The 24,782-nt window shown below is 39.6% G+C and overlaps 2 protein-coding genes across 5 annotated transcripts in view; one reads left to right on the top strand and one right to left on the bottom strand.

Annotated features, from left to right (window-relative positions):
- Positions 1 to 2,574: 2,574 nt before the first annotated feature.
- LOC114362413 (uncharacterized) lies at positions 2,575 to 9,450 on the bottom strand (the record flags this gene model as incomplete). Its single annotated transcript, XM_028317812.1, has 8 exons — positions 9,258 to 9,450; positions 8,961 to 9,057; positions 8,763 to 8,872; positions 7,860 to 8,141; positions 5,425 to 5,585; positions 4,381 to 4,577; positions 3,585 to 3,787; positions 2,575 to 2,800 (listed from the first exon to the last, which is right to left on the bottom strand). Coding segments are annotated over exons 1-8 (1,402 nt in total), but the record flags the coding sequence as incomplete, so codon positions are not given.
- Positions 9,451 to 10,187: 737 nt separating this feature from the next.
- The window catches only part of LOC114362414 (cilia- and flagella-associated protein 410), a 57,301-nt gene continuing 42,706 nt past the window's right edge, over positions 10,188 to 24,782 (top strand). For 2 of the 4 annotated variants that reach the window (XM_028317815.1, XM_028317813.1), the window contains exon 1: positions 10,189 to 10,434. In XM_028317815.1, the coding sequence (XP_028173616.1) occupies positions 10,355 to 10,434 (80 nt within the window). In that variant the 5' untranslated portion in view covers positions 10,189 to 10,354. Of the gene's footprint in view, positions 10,435 to 24,782 lie in introns of all 4 variants that reach the window. The other 2 variants (XM_028317814.1, XM_028317816.1) reach the window with 2 other exon arrangements.

Below are 24,782 nucleotides of genomic sequence, written 5' to 3'. Positions count from 1 at the left end.
AAACGATGGCTGATCAAAAGTGCAAGACAATGAATTAATTATTCCTTCTCTTCTGCAATTTCCTAAAATTTTCATACTTTCAAACTAGTTTGTTGAACTTTGATATTTTCTTTTGATAGCCTAACTATCCCTTGTGATAAGGAAAAAAACTAGATTGAAAAGTATCCTCATTTGTAGAAATGGCATGAGAAAAAGTAATCGCAGATGGCAATTTTCTAAAAATGCACAAAAACTTAAAAATCTTGAAAACGGTGATATTTTTACTGGGGTCAAAATTGGACGTTAGGGAGACCATGGCGAGGCCTATCGATGGTTACAGGGTTATCCATTGTTTTTGGGACACCCTGTATAATAGTAGGTAAACACTGCATGCGTTTATATAAACCAAACCATTCAAAGAAAGTAAGTACTTAGTCTAAAAACTGAATTGCAACGCAACGAGCAACCACAAGGCGGCTAGTGAGTGCCAAGATTGACAATAGTTAGCTAATTAATTAAGTTAGGTTATTTGGTTAATCTGACGACGGAATTTAGAAATATTTGTGCCAAACAAATTAACATCAGCGCTGAGATTATTATATGACTTACACAGTCTTGAAACAGGGGAGTTGGATCCTGATACAGTTTTACGGTAAGGAGGGCATAGCAGTTTAATATGGTACCTTGGGTATCTGTGAGGGATTTTAAGTTTAAATTTAGAAAGTAGATTGGGGCTATCAACCTTACAGTTTAAAATTCTGAACAAAAAAGTTAAATCATGGGTAGATCTACTAGTCCAGTAGAATTAGCTTTTAAATCGGAAATAATTCCTACAAAAGATTTTATTGTTTTAATGGCTTCATTGGTTGCTCATTAAGACTCTCCTAAGTTTTCGACTTCGACGGAGTTGTGCTTAAGTGGTGGGGGCCCCCGAAAGAGGCACTTTTTCGGTTTTCCGGTTATACCGCGTAAAGGACTTACCCTATCAAAAAGTGGTCTTCATGACGGTTGAAGGGCACTTAATCCTGCATTGAATAAGACCAAATTCATATGTTTTGGACAAACCGTCCAAAAAACTGGCACGCGTCCGTCCTCCGTAAGCGCCACCGCGCGACTGATTGAGATTGTCCAAGCCGTCATGGGCGATTTTTTCCACATTTTTTAACATAGTAACTAAATAAGACGCAATATAAAAATTTCATCCGTTAAAAGCCCTCAAGTTATTTCTGAACTTTAGTTTAGTAAAAGATTCAGAATCTCAAATCGCTTATTTTAAAAATAAAACCATTATTAGAAAACGAATAGAGGTAACTTTGGGAATTTATTCTATCGAGTCAACTTCATCAAATCGTGTTTCCATCCGTTAATAGCCCTAGAAAATATCCTCAACTATGCTCAAAAAAAATCTTAGCCTTTTATTTTACTGTTTAGTACCTCAAAAATGAAAAATGAAAACCTCATTTTCGCCATTTTCTCTGTTACCCGGCCTTAATATTACAAAATATTGGACACATATATTTTTATTTGTCAATCTAACAAATAATTACATAGATATGGTGCGTTGAAGTTCCGCACGACGTCACAACGTGCGGCACTTTTATGCACGCATTGACGTCACGGGCCTCTTCTAATGAACTTTGGCGCGCTTTATCTCTTTAAATTTTCATTAGTTTGAAAAAGTGAAATTCGTGTAGAGTATTTTTTGATAAGTTAACTGACGGACTAATTAAAACTCTTGCTTTTTGACCCAGGAAACATCCCTAAATCTAATTCCACTTCATTTATCATCATCATCTCAGCCATAGGACGTCCAATGCTGAACATAGACCTCCCCCAATGCTTTCCATGTTGCCCGGTTGGTAGCGGCCTGCGTCCAGTGCCTTCCTGCTACCTTTACGATGTCGTCGGTCCACCTTGTAGGTGGACGTCCCACGCTGCGTTTTCCGGTACGCTGCCTCCACTACAGAATCTTGCTGCCCCATCGGCCGTCAGTTCTGCGTACTATGTGCCCTGCCCATTGCCACTTCAGCTTGCTAGTCCGTCGGTGTCATAAATACACTCGACATCAAATAAATCCCACCTCCCGCGACAAGCATTTTCAAACGTATGCTTTCCCACTTCCCACCAATATTGGCACCATTTGAAAGCCTAGTTCTAACCATCATTTCATTAAAGGAAAGGTTTTTACCCCAAAAATGTGTCTTTAGAAGGATCCAGAGTCACTTCTTCAAAAAATAGGTAGTTACGCTAGAGCCAACTTTTATGGCTATAAAACTGTTAAGTTGGAATAAATCGCTATCCATCTGTTAAAGAGGACACGTGAGATCATTATTTGGTTTTATGACCAAAAAAAATTGGTCTAATTGATCCCATAGGTAGGCCCAAAGTGAGGTATTTTTTCAAGTCACATTTATGGTATATGTTAATCATTTATTAAGAAATTAAATGTGTTTTTCTTTAAGGATATTTATTGGGCTTTCAAATAACACCAATATTGTTGGGGCACCATGATTGTGTCAGAAGAAAATCGTTAAAGTTCGCGTCGCGGAAGGTGCGGTTTATTTGATGTTGAAAGGTATAAAAACCAAAACTCACCACACCCGATCACATTCACAAACGCGTCCTTCTCCGCTTCCTTGGCCCTGTTCTCCGCTTCAAGCAGTGCGCTCTCCGCTAGCACGCTTATCCGCTTATAGTATACTTCATTGTCGAACACTACTGTATCGCCGATAGGGATGTACCGGTCCGTATATTGCTTCTCTTCCGATTTCGTTTCTATTGTTACGTACGAGATTAGTTCTTCGTAGGTTACGCTGTGCACCTGAGTGAAAAAGAATACAAATTTTAATTAAGAATCATTAGAATGCTCAGTGTCTAAAGCCCGGTCCGTGAGCACGTAGAATTTTGTCCAATGACCCCTAGCTACCCATCCTTATCGCTCGCGCGTAATTATATTGCTGTCGCGACTGTGCGACGCGCGTCCGCAATGAGTGTGCGAGCGCGACAGCAACATAATTACGCGCGAGCGATAAGGATGGGTAGCTAGGGGTCATTGGACAAAATTCTACGTGCTCACGGACCAGACTATAGTGTTGAGACACTACAGTTATTAAGTTATCGATAGATTACATGATGATGATGATTGATTCTACGCTATTAGATGGTCTAAGGTAGTGTTCTTGAGATAATTATGTAGATAATACTATCGATATTACTGATACTCTAGCTAGATACAATCAAACTATCGATATCTTTTCCTTTTCTGACCTGTGGGTCTAGACAAAGTGCAAATTTTAATCGCAAACCAGTCGAAAAGTGGTCGAAAAGCCCCTTTTTTGTATGGAGTTTTGACGGATTCGATTTTCGATTCGATCAAAAAGTGCGTTTTATCTAGGGGGGCTGATAACTATCGATAGTTAAGAATAAACAATTATTCTATTCTATTCTATGAAGTAGTATATTTATTTATTTGATCACCAACAAGGTTACATTGTAGCATTATCGATATATCGATAAATAGGTAACTATAAATAGTAGTATATCGATGGTCGATACTTATGACAGTCCTGATGTTATCGATATCGATTTTCGAAGTCACTACTCACCTGATAGAATTCTGCCCACATTTGCCGCCACATATGCCTGGCCGACTGGTTATTCCGAACGTAAGTAGTCTTCAATACATTGAGGCAAGTTGTCGGCGTGACCTCTTCACCATAACCATTCTCTAGGCGGTTCTGCTGTTCAGTTATGACGATATCTTCGTAATCCATGCGGTTGGTACGCTCGAAACGAGCGCCTATTTGTCCTGGAATTAATTTAATTAAAATTAATTGGAAGAATTCTAGTGCGAAACTTTTTTGAAATAGAGTTCGTTCGTTCGTTTCAGCCAAATGACGTCCACTGCTGGACAAAGGCCTCCTCCAAAGTTTTCCACAATGCACGGTCCTGCGCTGCCCGCATCCAGGCTCTTCCCGCGACCTTTACCAGATCGTCGGTCCACCTAGTAGGAAATACGAGTTGCTAATCGATAATCGACTATCATAAAATATCGATACTCTAAGTCTACGTCATATCAATAGTATCGATAGCCTTTCGACACTATCGAATCAATTAATGGTATGTCAATTTGGTAATCCTACTAATATTATAAAGGCAAAAGTTTGGATGTCTGGATGTTTGTTACTCTTTTACGCAAAAACTACTGAACGGATTTTGATGAAACTTTACAGTATTATTGTGTATAATCCCGAATAACATATAGGTTATAATTTATGACGAAACTAAATTTCACGCGGGTGAAGCCGCGGGCAATAGCTAGTAGAAAATAAAATGACTATCGATAGTTCACCTCGAAAACTATCGATACTCAGGCATCACTACATTTTTTTATAGCCTTACCCACAATAACAGCGTGTGTCTCCGCATCATCATCGCTCTCGACCCCTTCATTATGCCTGGACCCATTGTTGATGCATTCCGTAGGGCTGCTAACGTATACAAAGGCCGATAACTTCATCTCATCGTAGCTTAGACAGTTTTCTAACAGTAGCGGTGGCTTCTGTTGTAATGTGCCCACTGATTCCCAGCCGTCTTCGCTGTAAGGTATTAGAAATTAATTAAAACATATCAAAGTTAGTTGTTTTCCGCAAAAGCGCTTTTACAAATTAGACTACAAAAAAAGATATTATAAATCTTTGCATTTCTTGCTTAGCAGCATTCAGCAATATACTAGAACACAATAACATTCACATTTGTTCAAAAATAGAGCCATTTACAACTAAACAATAACTTTGATATTGTCATTCTGATGATCACTGAATAGGGATGTTATGGATAATGTAGTTTCGGTTATGGATACGGTTACGGATATAGGAATAATATTATACCGGTTTCGGTTACGGATATCTGTGCTTTAGAATGCAATTTGTAATAGTTGTCCAATACGGTTCATTCATGGTCGCACACTTTACATCGAATAAAAAGTAATAAAAAAATTAAAATTGATACTTAGATGGCATTATAAAGGTAAATCAGGCTGTTTTGCCTTTATTAAACCTAATGCTATACAAAAAACAATTTAAACTGCCTACATCCGAAACTATATGAAACTTTTGAATCGGTTACAGTTACGGTTTTGGATATTTTTTTATTTCGGATATCCGAAAGTTTCGGTTACGGTTACGGATATCCATAACCTCCCTGCTGTCCACCATGTCTCTTTAAACACTAGACATTAGCGAAACCAGTGTGCTTCCAAATACGCACTACTGAAACCATTAAATATAAATAATAACTTAGGATGTATTCCTTTAATCATATTTCATTATAACAAAGGATATTATCCTTTGGAAATACAAACTGTGGTATCTTACTTGAATTACTTGTTATTACAAGGTGTGATTTTACAATCAAAATGTAAATAAAAGAACTAATACCACTCACCTTTCTTGTCCGGTGACCAGTTTGTAGGTATCTTCTGGGCCCATGAAGACAGCCGCTCGCTTCTTCAGTAGCCTGTCGATCAGTTCTGGCACGGTCATGTCTTTGTAGAAGGCCTTCTCTATGCTCGAACCGAACTCTCTGGAATAATTAAGAAAATAATTTATTACATCATCATCAGTGGGTCTAGACAAAGGGCAAATAATAATCGCAAACCAGTCGAAAAGTGGTCGAAAAGCCTTTTTTTGTATGGAATTTTGACGTATTCGATTTTCTATTTGATCAAAAAGTGCATTTTGTCTAGGGAAGCAGGGTCTTTAGTCTCCACTGCAGGATTACATCCATCTTTGATTGACTAGAGACAAACGCAGAAAAGTTTTCGAGTGGCGATCACAAGACGCGGTGGAAAGGCCTCTCACTAGGTGGACCGACGATCTGGTGAAGGTCGCGGGAAGTACCTGGATGGGGGCAGTGCAGGACCGGTTGTTGTAAAAATTTTTGGGGGAGGCCTTTGTCCAGCTGTGGACCTCATTTGGCTGAAACAAACGAAATGGAAAATTTGGCCAATACTTCCCACGCTGGCCAAATGAATTGAGGAGGCTTGACGTTTGCATAGATATCTCTTAGTCGCACATTAACGATTTCCATGAGAAAAGTGACCCCATAGTCTTTCTGTGACAAGCCGAAATTAACGTGGGCGAAATCGCAGGAAATACCTAATAAAGTATCCTACTAATAATATATCCTACTATCCGGCTAATATTATAAATGCGAAAGTTTGGATGTCTGGATGTTTGTTACTCTTTCACGCAAAAACTACTGAACGGATTGTGTTGAAAGGACAATGTTCGTTCTCCATACATTGTTCGCCTAAGAACCAACAATTTTGACATATTACTACCCGAAAGCGAAATAATACGATTCTGTGTGTAAGAACAATGATTCCTGATGGACACTTGCCATAAAATTAATGATTAAGAATATTAAATCGCAGCGATTTTATATAATATGTCGTTTATGACAACATGGCGTCTAATGTATTAAGTGAATGTATGAACACCGATTCGCGAAAAATGTTTTGTATTGTCGTCACGCCGAGTCGCAGCCAAATAGTATAAAATAATAGAACAAGTTTTAGAAATACAACTCGGCATTCCACTTTTATAATATGCCCACATATTGCACGTAAATAAACAACATGAATCGTAGGTTGTTTCCACCCTTGTCATCTGACACATGAAATAAACAATCGTACAGGAGGGTACAAGGAAGAGAGGCAGCCACATTAGGTAACACAGAGTCGTTCAGGAGAGTGTCAGGAAGAGGTGCAGCAACCGCAGTTAAGGAACGGCTGGGACGAACAAGGATAAGCGAATCAAACTCGTGAGCCTTGTTAGGGTTACACTGATTAAGGCGACCCTTTACAAGGCTTGGAAGCATGTGGGTAACAAGCCATTGGACGTGGAGAGGGTCATTAATTATACGTATATTTTCTACTTTGCCGAACTTTAGCGCGAGAACAGTTTGTCCAAAACATATGAATTTGGTCTTATTCAATGCAGGATTAAGTGCCCTTTAACCGTCATGAAGACCACTTTTCGATAGGGTAAGTCCTTTACGCGGTATAACCGGAAAACCGAAAAAACGCCGCTTTCGGGGGCCCCCACCACTTAAGCACAACTCCGTCGAAGTCGAAAACTTAGGAGAGTCTTAATAGGCAACCAATGAAGCCATTAAAGCAAAAAAATCTTTTGTAGGAATTATTTCCGATTTAATCAATTTTTGTGTTTAATTCTACTGGCCTAACGTGCTTCTAGGGATTTTATTTTAAAGTGAGCAAGACGCTTTGTATAACTAGGAATCTTTTTTGTTATTTTTGCCGAGAAAGCCAGGTGGTTCAAAAATCTCTTTTGAACACGTTCAAGACGCACCTGCCGCCATATACAAAATCAAATCAAAATCAAAAATATTTATTCCCTGATCCATCGTGTACCGTGGCAACTCCAACAGCCTCCTGCAGAATGTCGCGGCGAGGTCGGACGTGGACAGTGCCATTATGCAGCACTGGACACGCGTCCATCTTACTAAAGACACCAAATTGTCGTTCTTTAATTATGTATAGGTTATTGTGTGAATCATAGTTTATAAGACGTTCGTTGCTAACACTTTTATGGGCTATGCCTGAAATAAATACCTTTTATTTTTTATTTTATTATTCAGTTTAGACCACAAGTGGCACTTATTTTTACTGTCTTCAAAAAGGAGGAGGTAAGCCGAAGCCAGTGCCAACGTGGCGAGGGTCATAAAACACGAGATTGGCAACGTTTAAAGCCCGGTCTGTGAGCATGTAGAATTTTACATACAAGAATTTTACGGCGCCCGCACACTCTGCGGGCGCGCGTCGCACAGTCGCGACAGCAATATAATTACGCGCGAGCGATAAGGATGGGTAGCTTGGGGTCATTGGACAAAATTCTATCTGCTTGGCGACGGGACTTTACCTCCATGATAGCCTGCATGGGCAGCACCAGTTCCTTGTACTGTTTGGCGAGCGTCATGCTCCGCAGCGAGTCAGCGCCGCCGACAAGCATATGCAGATGGTTGAGCGCGGTGATGGCAGCTGTCAGGTTCCACTTGGCGCAGTCCAGCTGCTTGATCTCCGCTGTGATCTCGCGGACCATGCTCTCGCTGCGTTCGGCCTTCTTGTTTATGTCTGCCACCTGGTAGGGATGAGTTAAGATATAGTTATTTTTTTTTATTATAGCTTTAAAAATCCACAGTTATTACAGTTATATTTAAAGTTAATTAAGTATTTCTATTGATTGTGGCCCCACTTGGGTAAAAGCCTCCTCCATCATTCATCAAGATATAGTTGCTGTTGGAATACTCTCCGATATTCCAGCAGCAGCCTTAAGTTCCCACTTTAGGGCTACTCTCAACCAAATTAACTGAATTTGAAACTAAAAACAACAGGACTCAATATTTTTTCAGTGTCACAGTGCCAAAATTTGTCAATGCAGATTTTGGTTTACATTTTCATTTCATTACATACATGGTTTACATATTTCAAGCCTATAAATCAGGCTTACGGTGAAAAAGAGCTAACCCACTCAAATATTTGGTCAAATTAGTCCTACAATAGGTTATGTTTTCACTATTTACTGATTATGCAACATAGAAAGGTTCATTGTTCATTGCTGGACAAAGAAGGGTTTGTTAGTTCGTTCATTCGTTTCAGCCGAAAGACGTCCACTGCTGGACAAAGGCCAAAGAAGGGTAACGGGTTAATATTGACTATAAAATAACTAGATACTCAACAATGCATTTTTTAAAGTCCGTACCTGCAGAGCCAACTCTCCGATGCAGCGTTGTGCATCAAGTAATGCCTTCTGTCCTGCCTCCCTTTGCTCAGCTTGAGCACGCACCAGGCGCCTGATGTCATGTTCCACGCCTAGAAGTACGAAGTTATAACGTTTAATATACTTGTCATGAGTTCTTCATGCTCGCAATCAAAAACTTAAAGCTATGAGAGTATTTACCTGATAGCCTAAATTCGCATCTCGCTGCGGCGCTCTCCACTCCAGACAGAGACTGCTCTGTCGGGAACACTCTGTTGATGTACGCCACAGCATCGAACTGAGAACAAATTAGGTAACTGACATCAAAAAGGGCACCAAAACACACACTTGGAAAAACCACATTCTGGTGCATTCATAAGATGTTGCAGGTACGTGTCATGTCTTTAACAATAATTTCCGTTTTTAGAAAGTGTTTTTAACTAGAAGGTATTCTAAAAACGTCATATTTTTAGGTAAATAGCAGAAAATGGAACCAACTTCGTCGCTGTCGAATTGCTCAGTTCCTCCCATCAACTCCTCGATGCGGCTCATCACAGAGCTTGGCAGATTGATCTGCACCTCTGGACCGCTATCTTTATCGTCAAGAATGTCCGTGGAATCCATTTTTCAAATAAATTTCAGCACAAAAACACAACACAAATTTCACGAAATCATGACTGAACTGTCAATGTCAACTTGTGACAGCTGATTGCAAATTAAAAAAAATGATAAAATGTTGCCATTATTGGAATAATTTAGCTGAGCTATGTCCGAGCTCACTTGTGAGCAAAAAAATTTGACGTATGGACGCGTTTCCACTACCCACAGCAAAGTTGTGGCTTCCGCTTCCGTTAGTGCAACGCAAAGTTTAAAATTCTTTTTTGTATCTGTCTTTTTTCGTGAAATTCAAGGACTGCGTATTTGAACAAATTAATAAATATCTATTCATAAATAGTGACTTTTCTCAAAACGTTAACTAGCATTATAGCACCGCTGCGTTATGGGCCCTTATTAAAAGTTTACATGGTACAGTGTGTGGCGACGCCACTACAAACTAGTGACCAACAGATGGCGCTGTCACTACTTCACTATGGCACACTCCGCCGCTCATACAAACCTGCATCGCGGTGACGGAGTTTTAGATCCTGCCAAGTATATATAGACAAACCAAGACCTTGGTCCCCGAGCAGAACACCCGCTCGGAAGGAAGCACTAACATCTAGCTTCCTTATTGTGGTTGAGCATCATATTCCACAAGTGCATACCGCGGAGCCTATTGAAACTACTGAAAGGCTCATGATGGCCTCATGAAAAAGGTCTTGAAGAATCAAGTTTGGTCAATATGATCAACACTGTCCAATGCTTACAGTGGTCAGTGATAAAGTCTCGTGTCGTCTCGGACTCTGGAAACGCGCGCTCTACAGCCAACTTGCGACTGCTCGCGGTGTGCGACGATCGTGTCTTGTTTTTTAGTCAACCGCAGCACCCGCCGACTTGCTGTCGTGTCGAAAAAATGTTCAACCTCGGTCCCTCGCACGCGTAAACCAGTGTTCAATTTAGTTAATTGTAAACAGTGTAAGTGCAGTGACACTACAATGGCTCGTCTCACCGAAGAGATGGTTATCGCTCGTTCGAAACAGTCGGATTTGTCTGCGATCAAAAAGTTGAACTGCTGGTGAGTTGAACTATTCTTTGTCCTATCACGATTTTGCTGGTGTAACTAATCTCTCAGCGAGGTATTCATGCCATTTTAGTCCAAAAGAAAGTTGGCCTTTGGTAATTTTGTGATATTACATTCTTCCTACAAGATCTTTGTAGATACAGCTACTGTGTTATTACTGCAGTTATTAAACTTAGTTTGCAGCGATCAGCCAACCATAACAAATAACTGAAGCAGTTCTTGCGTGGTTTTGTCGTTGGTGTCACATTTCCACAAGTTTTTATTGATATTGAGACTATAATAATATTCTTTATGTTAGCTTGATACCTATGTATCACATGTAAAGTGGAGATTGTAAACAAACCCATTTTTTTATAATAGAAACTTGTTTGCTTTGCAGTGTGACTATCTAGTAAGTATGTAATAGTTGTTTAATTAATTATTACAAGCGTAATTAACTTTTTTATTTCTAGAAAGTTCTTTAGAGATTTTTTTAAATGTACAAAATTATTACAATATCAAACATATTTTTGTTTAAATGTATACCATATGCTTCTATTGACTTGTACATTGAATCTGGATTTACTGGCAAACTTATCTTACAATGTTCCTTGCATCAAAACCTTATTTATTACATTATTTAGGTATCCACACAGAATTTAATAATGAAACTAAGCTATCAATGTTATACTATATTAAATATTAAGTTATTGTCAAGTTATTATGAAATAAACTAAAATATGTTAAATGAACTCTAACATACATAAAGACAGTACTTTGCTAAGTGCATTGCTCTTTCTAATAAGATTCCAGTAAGCTCCGTTTGATGCGATAATTCTTTTACCGGAGCTACCAATCCCTAGTGAGTCACTGTTATTGTAAGTTTTGTGTTTTTGTTTTGTTTGTGTTTTTGCAATGACTCAAATTATCAGGAATGGCAGTATGTTGTCAATAAGGTTGCAGGTTTATTACAATTTGATTAATGAAATCAACAACAATAAAGTTATTGTTGACAAAAGTTCAGGAATGAAATACTAAATAAATAGGTATTTCCAAATTTAGATGATCTTATCATGGCAACATGACGCCCTCTGCCCCATCTAGGGGACATAGGACCATAAGTCAATCATGGCAACAGAAAAAATGTTTAAGATACATTAATTTCTAGTTCAATTTGTCAGTGTGCATTTTTAATTTTAAAAGTTGGGAGGGGAAAAAATTGCATGTGGTTCATTCTTTATCTACCAGCCCCACCAAATAAATAAACTAAATGTTACTATGATACTAATAACACATTTAACAAACATGTACATTATCAAGACTATCAAGTTAGCAAAACAGACCTTTTTCAGTCCATTCTAACCACTCAGCAAAACTTTGGAGAACCCAGAAGAGGCTATTAAAGGCCAAAGTAGACTCAAACTGAAACAGAAGCGACTGCCGGTCGGCTGAACGAAAGACAAGTCGCACGCGATTGTAACGCGCACGCGATCAATATGCACGTGGGAAGGAATGAGAATACATTCGATGTACTAGATTGGCTTTTGAATTATAGGTCAGCTCAGTCAGCAAGGCGGGAGTGAAGAGAAGATATTTTCAGAAATAACAAAGAACTGAAGGTTCTATCCACGCCACGAGCGAGTTAAGTCCTTAGCTAAATACTCACTTTATATTTCGTCATTATGTTCCTAAATGTAGGGGACTCTGTCTAAAGAAATCTGGTTTGCCCCCTGGCTCAGAAGCTGGGTAGGTCATGGCCCTATCACCTGTATCAATAAACCATTGGTAGGCCGCCAAAAAGGCCGATGATGTGAATTTCTTACGCTGTTTCTAACACCGGCCTAGATTAAAGTCCCAAAGTAGTAGCACAGATTACCCAATAGTAACTCTGGCAGTAGGGTTGAAATATTTTTATTGCAACATGAGGACGTGTGGGAGGAGAAAGAATTTAATTGACAGCAAAATGCTGATGTTACATGATTGGGTCGGACGTGTGGGAGAAAGAATATTTAATTCAGAGCAAAATGTTACGTTAGCATTTTGACTGCTTCTTTCGTCGAGCTGACAGCCATATTTGCATGTTTTGTTGACGCGTAGGCGTAAGTGGCGACGACCGCAATTAACGTTATCTTGTTTTCTGCAAAGTTATACATCCGCTAGAGCCCAGAGAACGCCAACTTTTAGTCGTAATATCTCCTAAAAGATACCACTAGTGTCTAGTAGTTCCCTTTTGAGGGCAAGGGGTAGGGTAGGTAAGTTATGTGGAGCTCTACATATCAGAAGGACCCAATAAAACCCCGGTGATCTGTCACTCGCCTAAAGTGAGAGGAACTATGAGAATCCGGACGAAGTTTTCAAGCCTACTAGTGACGTAGTCAAGGGTGGACTCTACTTATCAGAAAGACCCATATTTTCCCACTAAAACCCCGGTTATTTGTCCATCACTCTGAGAGAGGAACTATGGGAATCCGGACGAAGGCTTCAAGCCTACCACTCCTACTAGTGACTAGAATCTACTAATGCCCTAATTCAAGCTTCAGAGAGGATCGTACTATGGTGGAACAACCTTTCATAAGACTTCAGGAAACCGTTGTCGTTGCTACCAGCTCTTGCTACCGCGCGCTATGTTAATGAGACACGCGATCGCAGCACGTACGGATCTGGATATTTACATAGACGACCGGCTGAGGATTGGGAAATGCTTTGTGGACTACATTTGATTATTACGAAAGTAGAAAATGTTATTTGGATTTGTTGTTTGTCCTACAAAAAGTAAAATATCGTCTAGATACACGCGAAAATGTTGGCTCTTCTTTAACAAAGATGCAGACAGAAGTTCAGATAAATGACTAATAATAATGTCATCCTATTTAAAATTACAAAAGAATCTCTCTATTGCCTTCAAAAGAACATTGAATAAAAGAACTCTCTCGAGCCGGCAAGCGATCATTACTCTTCAAAAATATTTTCTAAGTCAAAATGTTCTCTTTCACAATAGAAAGTAAGAGCGTTTCATATGCGCGGGCGCATTTCGTCTTGCGCTTACGTGAACTTACTGTGGGATAATTAGTTGTAATTCGCTGCCACGTTGTGCAACTACCCATGATGAGATGACCAAGCGACATCGCCCATCAGGCTTTTAAAGGGGTTCAACATTCGCCCCAAAAACAACTACGGGACTATTCCCACCTCTCGTTCCCACCACTCTAACTCCTGTGCAGCCAGGATCTACAGCTTGACCGCCACAAAAACCCAACCAATGAAGGTCAAGTTTGTCCCGGGGGAAAGTTAAATTTTCATTGGACCCGCAACGAAATTAATCAGAAGAACATAGGAGTTCGAAATTAAGGTTCGACTTCCCTCCATTGCAAAGCGGATGACAGATGACAAAAAAAGGTAAAAAACAACTATGTACTGTAGATTAAAATTGATTCAACCATTTGGTAGCTACGATGCCACAGAAGCTAATGATTGGAAGGCAAAAGACATAAGTGTCCCCTTCGGTATGCGAAACACGCGGACAGAAGCTCAGTATCCACTATTAATAGTTCAACAAATAAACAGCATAAAAAACCGATAGTACTATACCGGTATCGCAAGGTCACTAGAGGTGCGCGTGGGCCGGTGACTCAACTTGGTACAGTCAGCGTCAAATACTTCGTGACACCCAAAGTAGCCAGAAAGTACGCAACACGTCTTTGTTCCAATGAGGGCTATCGTTTTTATACTTAACAGTTGGTACCCCTGGCGATTGACAGGACCTTACTCTACAGTGGCGTCATCTTGATGAGTGCAAATGCGATAGTCCTCGTACCACTTTAGCGCTCACCAGTTAGTGCCACTGCCTTCGCGACTAGCAAGTGACAGCAGGACCTTACTCTACAGTGGCGCCAACTGGTAAGCGCTAAAACGATAGCCCTCATTGGAATAAGGTTGTGATGTCAACTTTTTTTCCACTTTGGGTGTCACGAACTATTTTACGCAGACTTTACTGAGACAAGAGGTACAGGAACAGCACATCGGACGTAGCAAATGTCTTGGATTGTTGAAATAATGAGCGTAGTAAAGCCTTTTCTAAAGCGTTTACCAAATAAGGAATCTGGCGTGAGTAAGGCTTCCAGAACTACAGTAAAACCTCACTCATGGGGATATTGATACATTTTACGCACCTGTCTTCCTTATAAGGCATGTTCTTTATGGCGTGGATTGGATATAAAATAGGTACTTACGCAACTAGTATTTACTCTATTTGTCTGATCCCTGATGCCATGCAAATTGGCCAGAGATATCCTTTTTTGGATTTCTCAAATCTGCATAAATTTAATGTAGTGCCTATAATAGTTACGACAATTTTACAACATGTATCTTCATTTTCCGATACTATTACCATTTTGGCGTGATGAATTACGACCCAATCCCACAGTTGGGATGTACAGGCATACTTTACGAGCTATCGGCGCATGTAAATCGTGTAACGGCAGTACCGCGGGTATCGATTCTGCATAAAATTCGTCGGGAGCTTTGAACTCGAATGCCGGCACTTCGCGCTGGGTAAATATAGAACTGGACCTTATCTGATTGTTTAGTACGGCTGTTTATATGAATAAACTATGAAATATTCACAAATACGAACCTACGAAATCAGGACGTCCTGACTGAGCCCAATACAAAAATATTAGAATCTAGCGTCTAGCTCTTCTTCAGTCTTCCAATATTTTTTATGTAGTCAAATAAGTCTTCATCCCTATCTACGAGGTAAATCAAAAGCAAAAAGTAAGTTACCTCCTATGGTAAGTACCTAATAAATAGACCCAGCTTCTCTTGATTGATTGCCAGTTGCTCTCAACTGAAAACGATACACCACTGCATTATCAAAAGACACAAAATGTGATTGCAACGCATTAAGAGCGTTTACGCCGTTTGGCGCAAAAACAGTACTTTTTCAACTCGTTACAATCATTAACCAGTAATACTACAAATATGTTATAGGCATAAATAGTTAGGCAATTTCGTCGTCTAAATAGTTAATTGAGAAAATATTGCGATTAGTTTAGTATTCAAGAATTATATCAAGATAAGTCCACACAGGTTTTGTAAATTTCCACTTTAGCGTCAGTTTACAAGCTGAAATTTTTATAAAAATACTGTGAAAACGATTTAACAAACATTTATATCCTATAGCATAGATCCTTGGGCAAATAGTTATCTGAGAAAATTTTTAGATTTAAGCATTTTACAATAAGAAATCACAAATTAAAAGAACGTGAAATACCCAAAAATCAAAGAAACAGTCAGGTTTTTAGTGGGTGTAGGGGCTACCCACCTTCTGGTAGGAAGAACCCCACATAACCCACTAGCTGCCCCCGCAGCTGGTGGGTATGAAATGTTATGCATTTTCCGGATAAAAAAAGAATAGTAAACAGGAAAAGTTTGTTTTAAATAGAACCGATTTGAAAAAATCTCTCACCATTAAAATTCATTTTTTTTTCTGCTGAACATAGGCTGTATAAAATATTCTCAAAATAGTAAAAAACCTTTGATAATTTACTATTTGATAAAGAATTTACGTATTTATTATTGATTAGGACTAATGTATACCATTATTTATAATTATAGAGTCGGTGTTGGAAGATTTGAAGATTTTATAGTTTCTTTGGGCTGTCACTTGACAGCCTGGCACACTTTTACGATGGTGGATCAAAGTATTTTGGTTTGACTATAGAGCGTGAGAACACGCACACAGTCACAATTATTTTAGTGTGAATAAAAATAGCATCGAAATTACCTAAACTTGACATGCCACGCTAGACGTAAACGCTCTTAAAGGAACATAGAGATGGGTAGACTCATCACCCCAACGTCATGTAACATGATTATCTAATTCTATTGTATCATCCAGTGGAGCACATCAAGCACTTAGGTACTCATGACATCACTCCAGAGGCTCGGCTCTGAATCACTCGGCCTCTGAACTGATTAGTGGCAACCGAGCCAGGGCTGGCAGCTGATGGAAGACTTGTGGATATTCTATGAGAGGGAATATTCTTCTTCGTCAATTTATAAAATAACTACCACCCTGAGCACATTAAACACTTACGGGCTCATGATATCACTCCAGAGGCTTTTCTCTAATTCACTCGGCTTCTGCCGTCACAGAGCTGGCAACTGATGATGATCAGATAGATCCTGTTGTTTCTTCAATTTGTCGAATAAGTCCCATTATCCTAGAGAAAAGAGGATATCAAGCAGTTTCGAAGCTGACTCCGTCGACCTGATAATGCCAATAAGTATAACACCTATTCCAGGTGTGGCAATTTCATTAATTCAATCATTAAAAGTGTGAAAATGTTTCTGAAAACCTTCTGATTCTGAAAACATAGGTCAAAGTGGTTTAACCTACATTGATGATCTTATTCCACCTTCCAAAATTCGTGTTAAAAGATCTTGCGAACGAAATTGCAAGACGTAAAAGGCAGCCAACCCTAAGCCGACATGTCAAGTCACAGTAACTGTACGTGAAACATTGATCGTAACGGCGCTAGCGGTAGATGCAGTACCCGCTTTACGGGAAAAATTGCGGCGACAGCATTTACGTCACATTGTATGAGGGAAAATGTCTATCATGAGTTTGATGGAGTAGTTTCATAATAATTGGTTATTGGAAAAGCGAGGTCATAAAATACATTCTCCTTTGGAGGACTCAAATCATTTATTCAGAACTTAGGCCCTTTCCAGGGCGATTATTATACATTAGGTAAATACTAACCCTCTCCCTGATGTTTTGCTGTGCCCTTGCAGGGCGTCACATGTATACCTATTACCTACCTCTATTTTGCAACAACATATAAATTGTAATGTGACATGCAATAAACGTTTTGAATTTGAATAAAAAATTACACGTACCAAATACATAATATAGCTCCCCTTACCACCACTTCGCAGCTTCGGGACAACATATGGGCTGGACTCGTTAAACAGTCCATCCAAGCAGCATTTAGCCATGTGTAACATTTTGGCAGCTTGTAAAGTCTAGAGAAAAATAATCACAGTATTTTGAAATGAAACTTTTAAGCCCTTTACGATTAGGGCATTCAAGAAAAATCAGGCTCTGAAATAACACAGTCAGATTACAGCAATCTTGATTGCAATGGTGCAGTCGTAGATCACGTAGGTAGAGTATGCAGCGATTCTGCATCCGATGAATAGGAGCAAGGTCGCCTGACTCATGTTGCAGGTAGCGAGAGTCGGTATTGATTAGCATCACACACCGTGCGTAGGGTTGTGGAGCACCTTTTTGGATAAATGAAGCTCGTGGAATTTTGTTACATATAATTTTGATTTATATTACAAAACCTTTCACTATTTAAAACTCCTCTGTTGAAACTGGTCCATTCCCTATCTTCAAACCTGAAATATCATCTCAATCTCAAAATAGGTGGAATCTGAGTCTGACCCATTTTATGGGTTTATGAGGAAAAGTTTGCATTTATAATACTCCTTTGGTCTTTGTACTGAGTGCGATTAAGAGTTGATGCAGACAAGTAGATGGATGCTTACGTTTATACAGACATTATTTTGTCGACGGTAGTTATCAACTGCTATTGAAATTACATTCTCATTGCTTTTGCTTTGTATGTAAAAGTCTAGATCAGATTACAATGCCTTGATTGGTGTAGGACCTACACTGCAGGTAGACGTTTAACTACATCGATTTTGCATCCGAACTAATTGGAACAAGGCTTCCTGACCCCTGAAGTATAGGTACGGTAGTTTTGCAGGTGGTAGGTGTTTGTACACATGGAAAAGAATATGGGAGACAAGAAATTACGAGATAATTTTTATGTCAATGGTGTTTTAATTTCCCTATACATATAAGATTTTTCTTCTTTCCTGGCGTCCCTGGATAGTCTGAAAGTAGCTCGAGCAGCAGAATTTATACGTCAACTTAATACCAGTTAAAGATTCTGAGAGAAAAGCTTGTTTTAAAATTGCTTAAACTTGCAAAACTTTTTTCTCTTGCTCGGATCGCCATGCTCCTGCGGTGTAGCGGCGATTCCAGCCAGATTACAGCCGTGGCTGCGGACACAGACGTATCGATTCAGCATCCAGACCGGGGCAAGGTCGCTACTCGCTGCATAGCGTAGTGGTGCAGGTGCCAGAGGTAGGCCAAGTTCACGCGTACACATTACGGGGCCTGAATTCATCTTACGCAGACTTTGGTGGAGGAGGATATGTGTAAATTTCCATATTATCTCTTCGGTCTATTATTGTTGGGAAGCTACGCAATATACTCACGTCCGAAATACCGCAGTGTCTCAAGACAAAAGTCTTCAAGCAGTGTGTGTTGCCAGTGTTGATTTATGGATCTGAAACGTGGTGGCTTACTATGGGCCTCATAAGAAGGCTCAAGGTCACCCAAAGGGCGATGGAGCGGGCCATGCTTGGAGTTTCCCTGCGTGATCGAATCAGAAATGAGGAGATCCGCAGGAGAACCAAAGTGACCGACATAGCTCGCAGAATTGCTAAAACCAAGTGGCAGTGGGCGGGGCACATAGCTCGTAGAGACGATGGCCGTTGGGGCAGAAAAGTTCTCGAGTGGCGACCACGGGCTGGAAGACGTAGCGTGGGCAGGCCTCCTACTAGGTGGACCGACGATCTCGTAAAGGTCGCGGGAAGAGCCTGGATGAGGGCAGCGCAGGACCGTGCATTGTGGAAAACCTTGGAGGAGGCCTTTGTCCAGCAGTGGACGTCATTTGGCTGAAACGAACGAACGAACTATTATTGTTACAGAAAAATCTGTACCTACCATGGCACCAGGTGTGATTGCGGTCAAATACCTGGCTGCTTAAGCATTAAAAAATCTATGTATGGTGTCGTCTGCTACACAATCGTCTTAAGGAATTCAAGTCTCAGTCCGAATCGCACCTGTGCAAACAAACTGCAGATCTGCGCTGACATCTGACAGGCCTCAGAGCTATAACTCTGCGGCCTGTCAAACGCGTAACCCAACGCAGCTCATAATAGTGAGTTGGCCACCGTATGGGTTCTAGAACTTTATGAGCTTCTTCTACATCTACACAAACCAAGAATTATCAAGACGACAGTAAAACCTACCTCATATGCATTTATCATTCCTATTGCTTTATTATCGTTGAACTTAATAACAAGCCGGCCGGAAACAATGGAACAGCCATAAAACCTTGCATCATAAAAAGTAAAAGTTATCTTTTACAAGCAAAAACTTGTCCGTTATAATAAATTAATGTGGCTTCGCTCCGCATCCTCATAAAACTGTAGCGTAGAGTTGTACGGCAGGCTTACCGCCACCATCTTTTTTAGACCCGGATTCTACCGAAGCGAAGAGGAGAGGAGATGTATTTGACCAATCAATCAGAGAATGATGTCTAAATAACGAAATCTGATTGCTTTCAAACTCATCTCATCGCTCTGCTTTAGTGGAAACCTGCCCTAATTAGAGCACGTCAGGCATTCATCATGACGTATAGTCATCTGAAGATCATACAATTTGCAAAACCTTCAATGGTACGGTCACGCTCTAGTTCCTCATCTAGATAGAGCAGTGGTTCTTAACCGGTGGTCCGCGGACCACTGGTGGTCCCTGGAGGCATTCCAAGTGGTCCACGAAGTGCACTTGCACGCCATAGTCAAAACCACTTTTAACTAATTTTTGCAGTCAAACTGGTTTACTTTTGACCGATTATGATTATGAGGTGGTCCCTGACAAGACAGAAATTTGGTAAAATGGTCCTTCATGACTTAAAGGTTAAGAACCACTGAGATAGAGAGTTGTCGTGATGGGTTCGAGAGAAAATTATCTTACTTTGATATAGAATAAATAAACGACACTTGAGGTTGAAAGTGTTGAAACTAGAACCACTTGTTCTCTTCCCTCTAGACTCCATTCATTGATAGGATGAAACCTCTATTTGCAAGCTCAAAGTTTTTACCAATCCTTCTTTTCTTTACTCTTTTGTGGCACACCCAAGCGCCGTGGGAAAGCAGAAGCTCGTTGCAATCACGCAATAATTAGGCATTATGGATCATGTGCATGTTCCCATGAAGTTCGAGGCAAGCTTGAAAAACGTTAGTTGTAATTGAGAATGTTACTAGGTATGCAAAATCACTTGAAACCAATGTTACAGTTAGGCTTTTACATTTACAAATACATTAGTTTTTATTTCATTCAAAAATACCCAGTGGTTATGATTTTATAGGCATTCAAAGTTCGCTTAAATATTGAGTCCCGCCGACGGTCACGTGACCCCGCGTGACGTACATTCACAGTGTCCGCTCACTAGAAAACTGATATAAACATACTTAAATATTTTTTTTTTTGTAAATACAAACTTATTATACATATTAACACCCAGACCCATCACAGAAATTAAAATTGAACCAAACCCAAACTTTATGCGATTGTGTCGTTTTATTGCGAATTACCTTCCAGCTCCATTAGACCCTGATTACTATATAGAATTAAAGTACTCATCAATACAAAACGAACGAGCCCAAACTCGATGGATTTAAGTCGTTTTATTATAGAGTTCCTATGGCCACCTTCCAGCTCCATCATCAGATCAGCTCCATGTCATCTTAATATTTCATGGTCATCCAAATCACATGTGTTTGCGAAATTTCAGCTTAATCGGTTGCCTGGAAGTGGGTCTTAATTCAGTTTGCAAGATTTTACCCATACAAATATGAGCCAGTCACTGTAATATGACGTCACGCTCACGAGCATAAAATGGCGGGCCGGCCGCCGCCGCCCGCACTTTTAAAGTTCAATATCTTGGAAACTAATTGACGTATCGAAATAATTCTTTCACGTGTATTTTTTATTTTTAACAGAGAATACAGAAAGCTAAAAAACAAAATTAGTGAACATTCTTCATTAACTCGAGAGCACTTTATCTATTCTATGCCACTCATTTCTTTCTAATGGGAAAGAACAATTTAATGAAAAAATAGAGAAGAGCTTTTTTATTGAAATCATTATCAAGTTGATGCTTGTTGCACTTCTTCTTGTTAAAGCAGCAGCAGTAGCAACAATGTTCAGACACTTCTAATAGATTACGAACTATACAACTAAGTTTTTCTTTAAATGTTTGTCTGGAAGCACTGGTATGGCAAAAAAATAATGAGACATGTATAGGCTCCTTAAGAGCATTTGACGATTAGTAAGTACTAATTTCATTAGTCTTTACAAATAAAGATAATTTTGATTTTGATTTTGATTTTTTAGCACAGTCAGAAAGATCTTCGAGAGAGACGTAAAACTCGAGTCGGCATCAAACGGACACAAAACTAAACCTTGGCCAACCTAATATATTTAGATCTTGAGAAATGGTAATTGTAAAGATCCGGAGACTCTGACTCGTCATTCTTGTGAACATAACCTTGATTATGTGTAAGATGAGAAAGCGTTCAGTAAATATTTATACGACTGCGTGAAGACTTGGGAATGTCACGAGACACGTCAAGTTATAAAACAATCCCATAGCTCGTAGAGCTGATGGCCGCTGGGGCAGAAAATTTCTCGAGTGGTGACCACGGCTGGAAGACCTAGTGCGGGCAGTCCTCTCACTAGGTAGAAGGTCGCAGAATGAAGCCTCTTCAGGGAGGCCTTAGTTCAGCAGTGGACGTCATTTAGCTGACACGAACGGAAGCCTTTGTAAACACTATTTTTAATAGTCCATGCAAATAGGAATGTTCGCTTTGACTTTGATAAAACAATCAGATTCCCCACTTCGCAAGCTTTCTGCAAGCGTCGCCGGTCCCGGTATCTGTGGGTAATCAAATCTTTGCAAGACGTTGCATCTGACCCACTTTCCTTGATTCTATTGAGGTGCAAGTTGGCATACTTTAGTGGGATGACAATCCGATATTGTAGTTCCAAGGGGCTTGTCTGAGATAGAGCCAATAGTGGTTATTGAATAAGAACAAAGTATCAAGATCTAGCTGTTTCCCTATTGTCTAGTTATTTTACACTGGACTACCTAACCACTTAGGGTGGATTTGACCAAACAAGAGTAAATATTAATCTCATAATAAATCGTCATTTTTGACATATATGACATATATCCCATACTGAAACTGTCAATGTGTCAGTTCAGTTATACCAGGAGTTATTTTCGGATAAAAGTTTGGTCGAATTTATCAGGTCATAGTGACACAGGTAGACTACACCTGGTAGTGTATTTGCGTAATTCCTTACTTGTTTCACAGAAATTACTTGTAATCTGGCTGTCGAAGGTCTGCCATTATGAAAAAATGGTCTCGTAATTTTATTAAACCACATGTTTACTCACAAAACTGATAACCTATCCGTAATTGGACGCGTCCAGTAGCTCGTTAATAGAGATGACGTCACGATATTTTCCACATGAATGAAATATTGCCTTATCAGTTTCGTGTGCGTGTACACATGGCCACTATCTAAACATCGTCGTTAGCGCCGTCTAGTGCTATCTGTGCTATGTTAAGGTGAACAACTCTATAGGTAGGGTCTATACCTTACTGCTTTGGAATAAGAGGTATTTTGTCACTGTTTAAAGGTGACAATGTTGACACACTCATGCCTCCTAATTGACGTGTCTGAAGGTGATATTATTTGTCACTTGAAAGGTTCTTTTAGTTGCAACATGCATAAAATTTCATATTATCTAACCTTTTGAAATTCGTAATGTTAAATTCGGGTCCTACTAGATGACATTTTTCTTCTTAATTATGCTAGTTTGGTAAAATCCAATTGCATTCATGTCAACTGTCAAATTTTAATATGTTTTTGGTCGATATATCTTCGGATTTCTATTTATACAATAAGAAAGTGTGATGGCATCGAACATTGTGGATATTTGATCGAAACGTATTTGGATAGGGATTGATTATAGCAAACGGGCGTTAATAAATTAATGCAGTAAGCATTCGAAATTAAATCAAATCAATCAAAAAAAATTTATTTAGTTTTGACCAATATTTTGGCGCTTATGAATATTTAGGCAATAGACTAATATCTTCATTCGTAAGAAGCTCTGTATTTGTTTGTGAAATAACTCTGTCCTTGACCAAGAACACTGACTCAGAATAATGATGCCCTTGAGCTCGTCTCCGCAGCTTATTGTTGGATGATTCAGCCTGATGACTGCGAAACTATTGCCGAGGCGTGTGGGCTGGAGTGGCCCTAAATATCCAAACATAGGTATACTGCCGCCAGACTGAATAACGGTGGCGTCAGATTTTAAGGTATAGTCATACTGCAACTGACATGACTTACTGACTTAATGTGCTATGTCCCCTAGATGGGGCAGAGGGCGTCCACAACAGTCCTCCATCGATCCATCTCGGTCCAAGTCCTGCCGATTTTCTTCGCCTCGTCTGCTACAGTGCGCCGCGAAGTTTGTTTGGGGCGACCACGTTTGCGTTTTCCTTGGGGGTTCCAATTCAGCGCCTGCTTAGGGCAACTGACGTCAGTAAATTTGTATCTTACCAGTTTATTCCCATTTCCCACCAGTTCCCACCACTGCTTCTGTGTAGCCAGAAATCTAGGTTCTACAGCTCAACCGAAAAAAATATATTTCCAAGTGAAGGACAATTTATCAGATTCGCAAAGAAAACATTCAAAGAAGAAGGAAAGAAAACGTAGGAGTTGCCATAGTTACTGAATAGTGTGAAAACCGTGAATGATTTTTCCTGTCGAGAAATTACTCGTGGGTCTAACGTCATCGCGACAGTCCAATTTGATGCATATTTCCAAATAAGAAGATACAATATATTCCGAGTATTTTCAATGAGCCCATGCAATAAAAAAACAATTATTCATATATGGGCAGTTCAATTATGTCCACGCGCAGTGCGCACCCACGACGCTTGTTTGTTGTGCGCAAGTATGCGAGCGATGTGCCGGGTTTACGAGGCAGGCTGCTATGTAAATTGTTGTGGGTTTCCGCGTTTTAATGTACTTCAGTTATTGTTGGATCTATTAAATTCTGCTTATGAACAATACCTGCATTATTATAATCAGAGCTATGGATGGTTTTAGCATTTGTTTTATTGTAGATTGGTGTTTTATTGATTGAAGTACCTTATTACGTATTTTTTGTTTTTCCTGCCATTTTTTCTTACTAACTTGCTCACGATTTCAAAATAGAATACCTAGAATTTAACCAAATTCTGTTTACATTGTCACCAACACGTTTGATCATACTTCTTAGAAAGTCCTAAAAAAATGAAATCCATAAACAGTAAAATATAACCCTGTATCACTTTATACGACGGCAGCCTATAAAGTCACGCGTATACTGAGACGCAAAAGACGCCATAGAGCCTTTGCGTGAGGAAATGCA

The sequence above is a fragment of the Ostrinia furnacalis genome, unplaced genomic scaffold, assembly GCF_004193835.3.
Source record: "Ostrinia furnacalis isolate ACB-3 unplaced genomic scaffold, ASM419383v2 OfSCF6500, whole genome shotgun sequence".
Classification (NCBI taxonomy): Eukaryota; Metazoa; Arthropoda; class Insecta; order Lepidoptera; family Crambidae; genus Ostrinia; species Ostrinia furnacalis.
The sequence above is the reverse complement of the archived record's forward strand: the minus strand, read 5'-3'. Positions and strand labels throughout refer to the sequence as shown.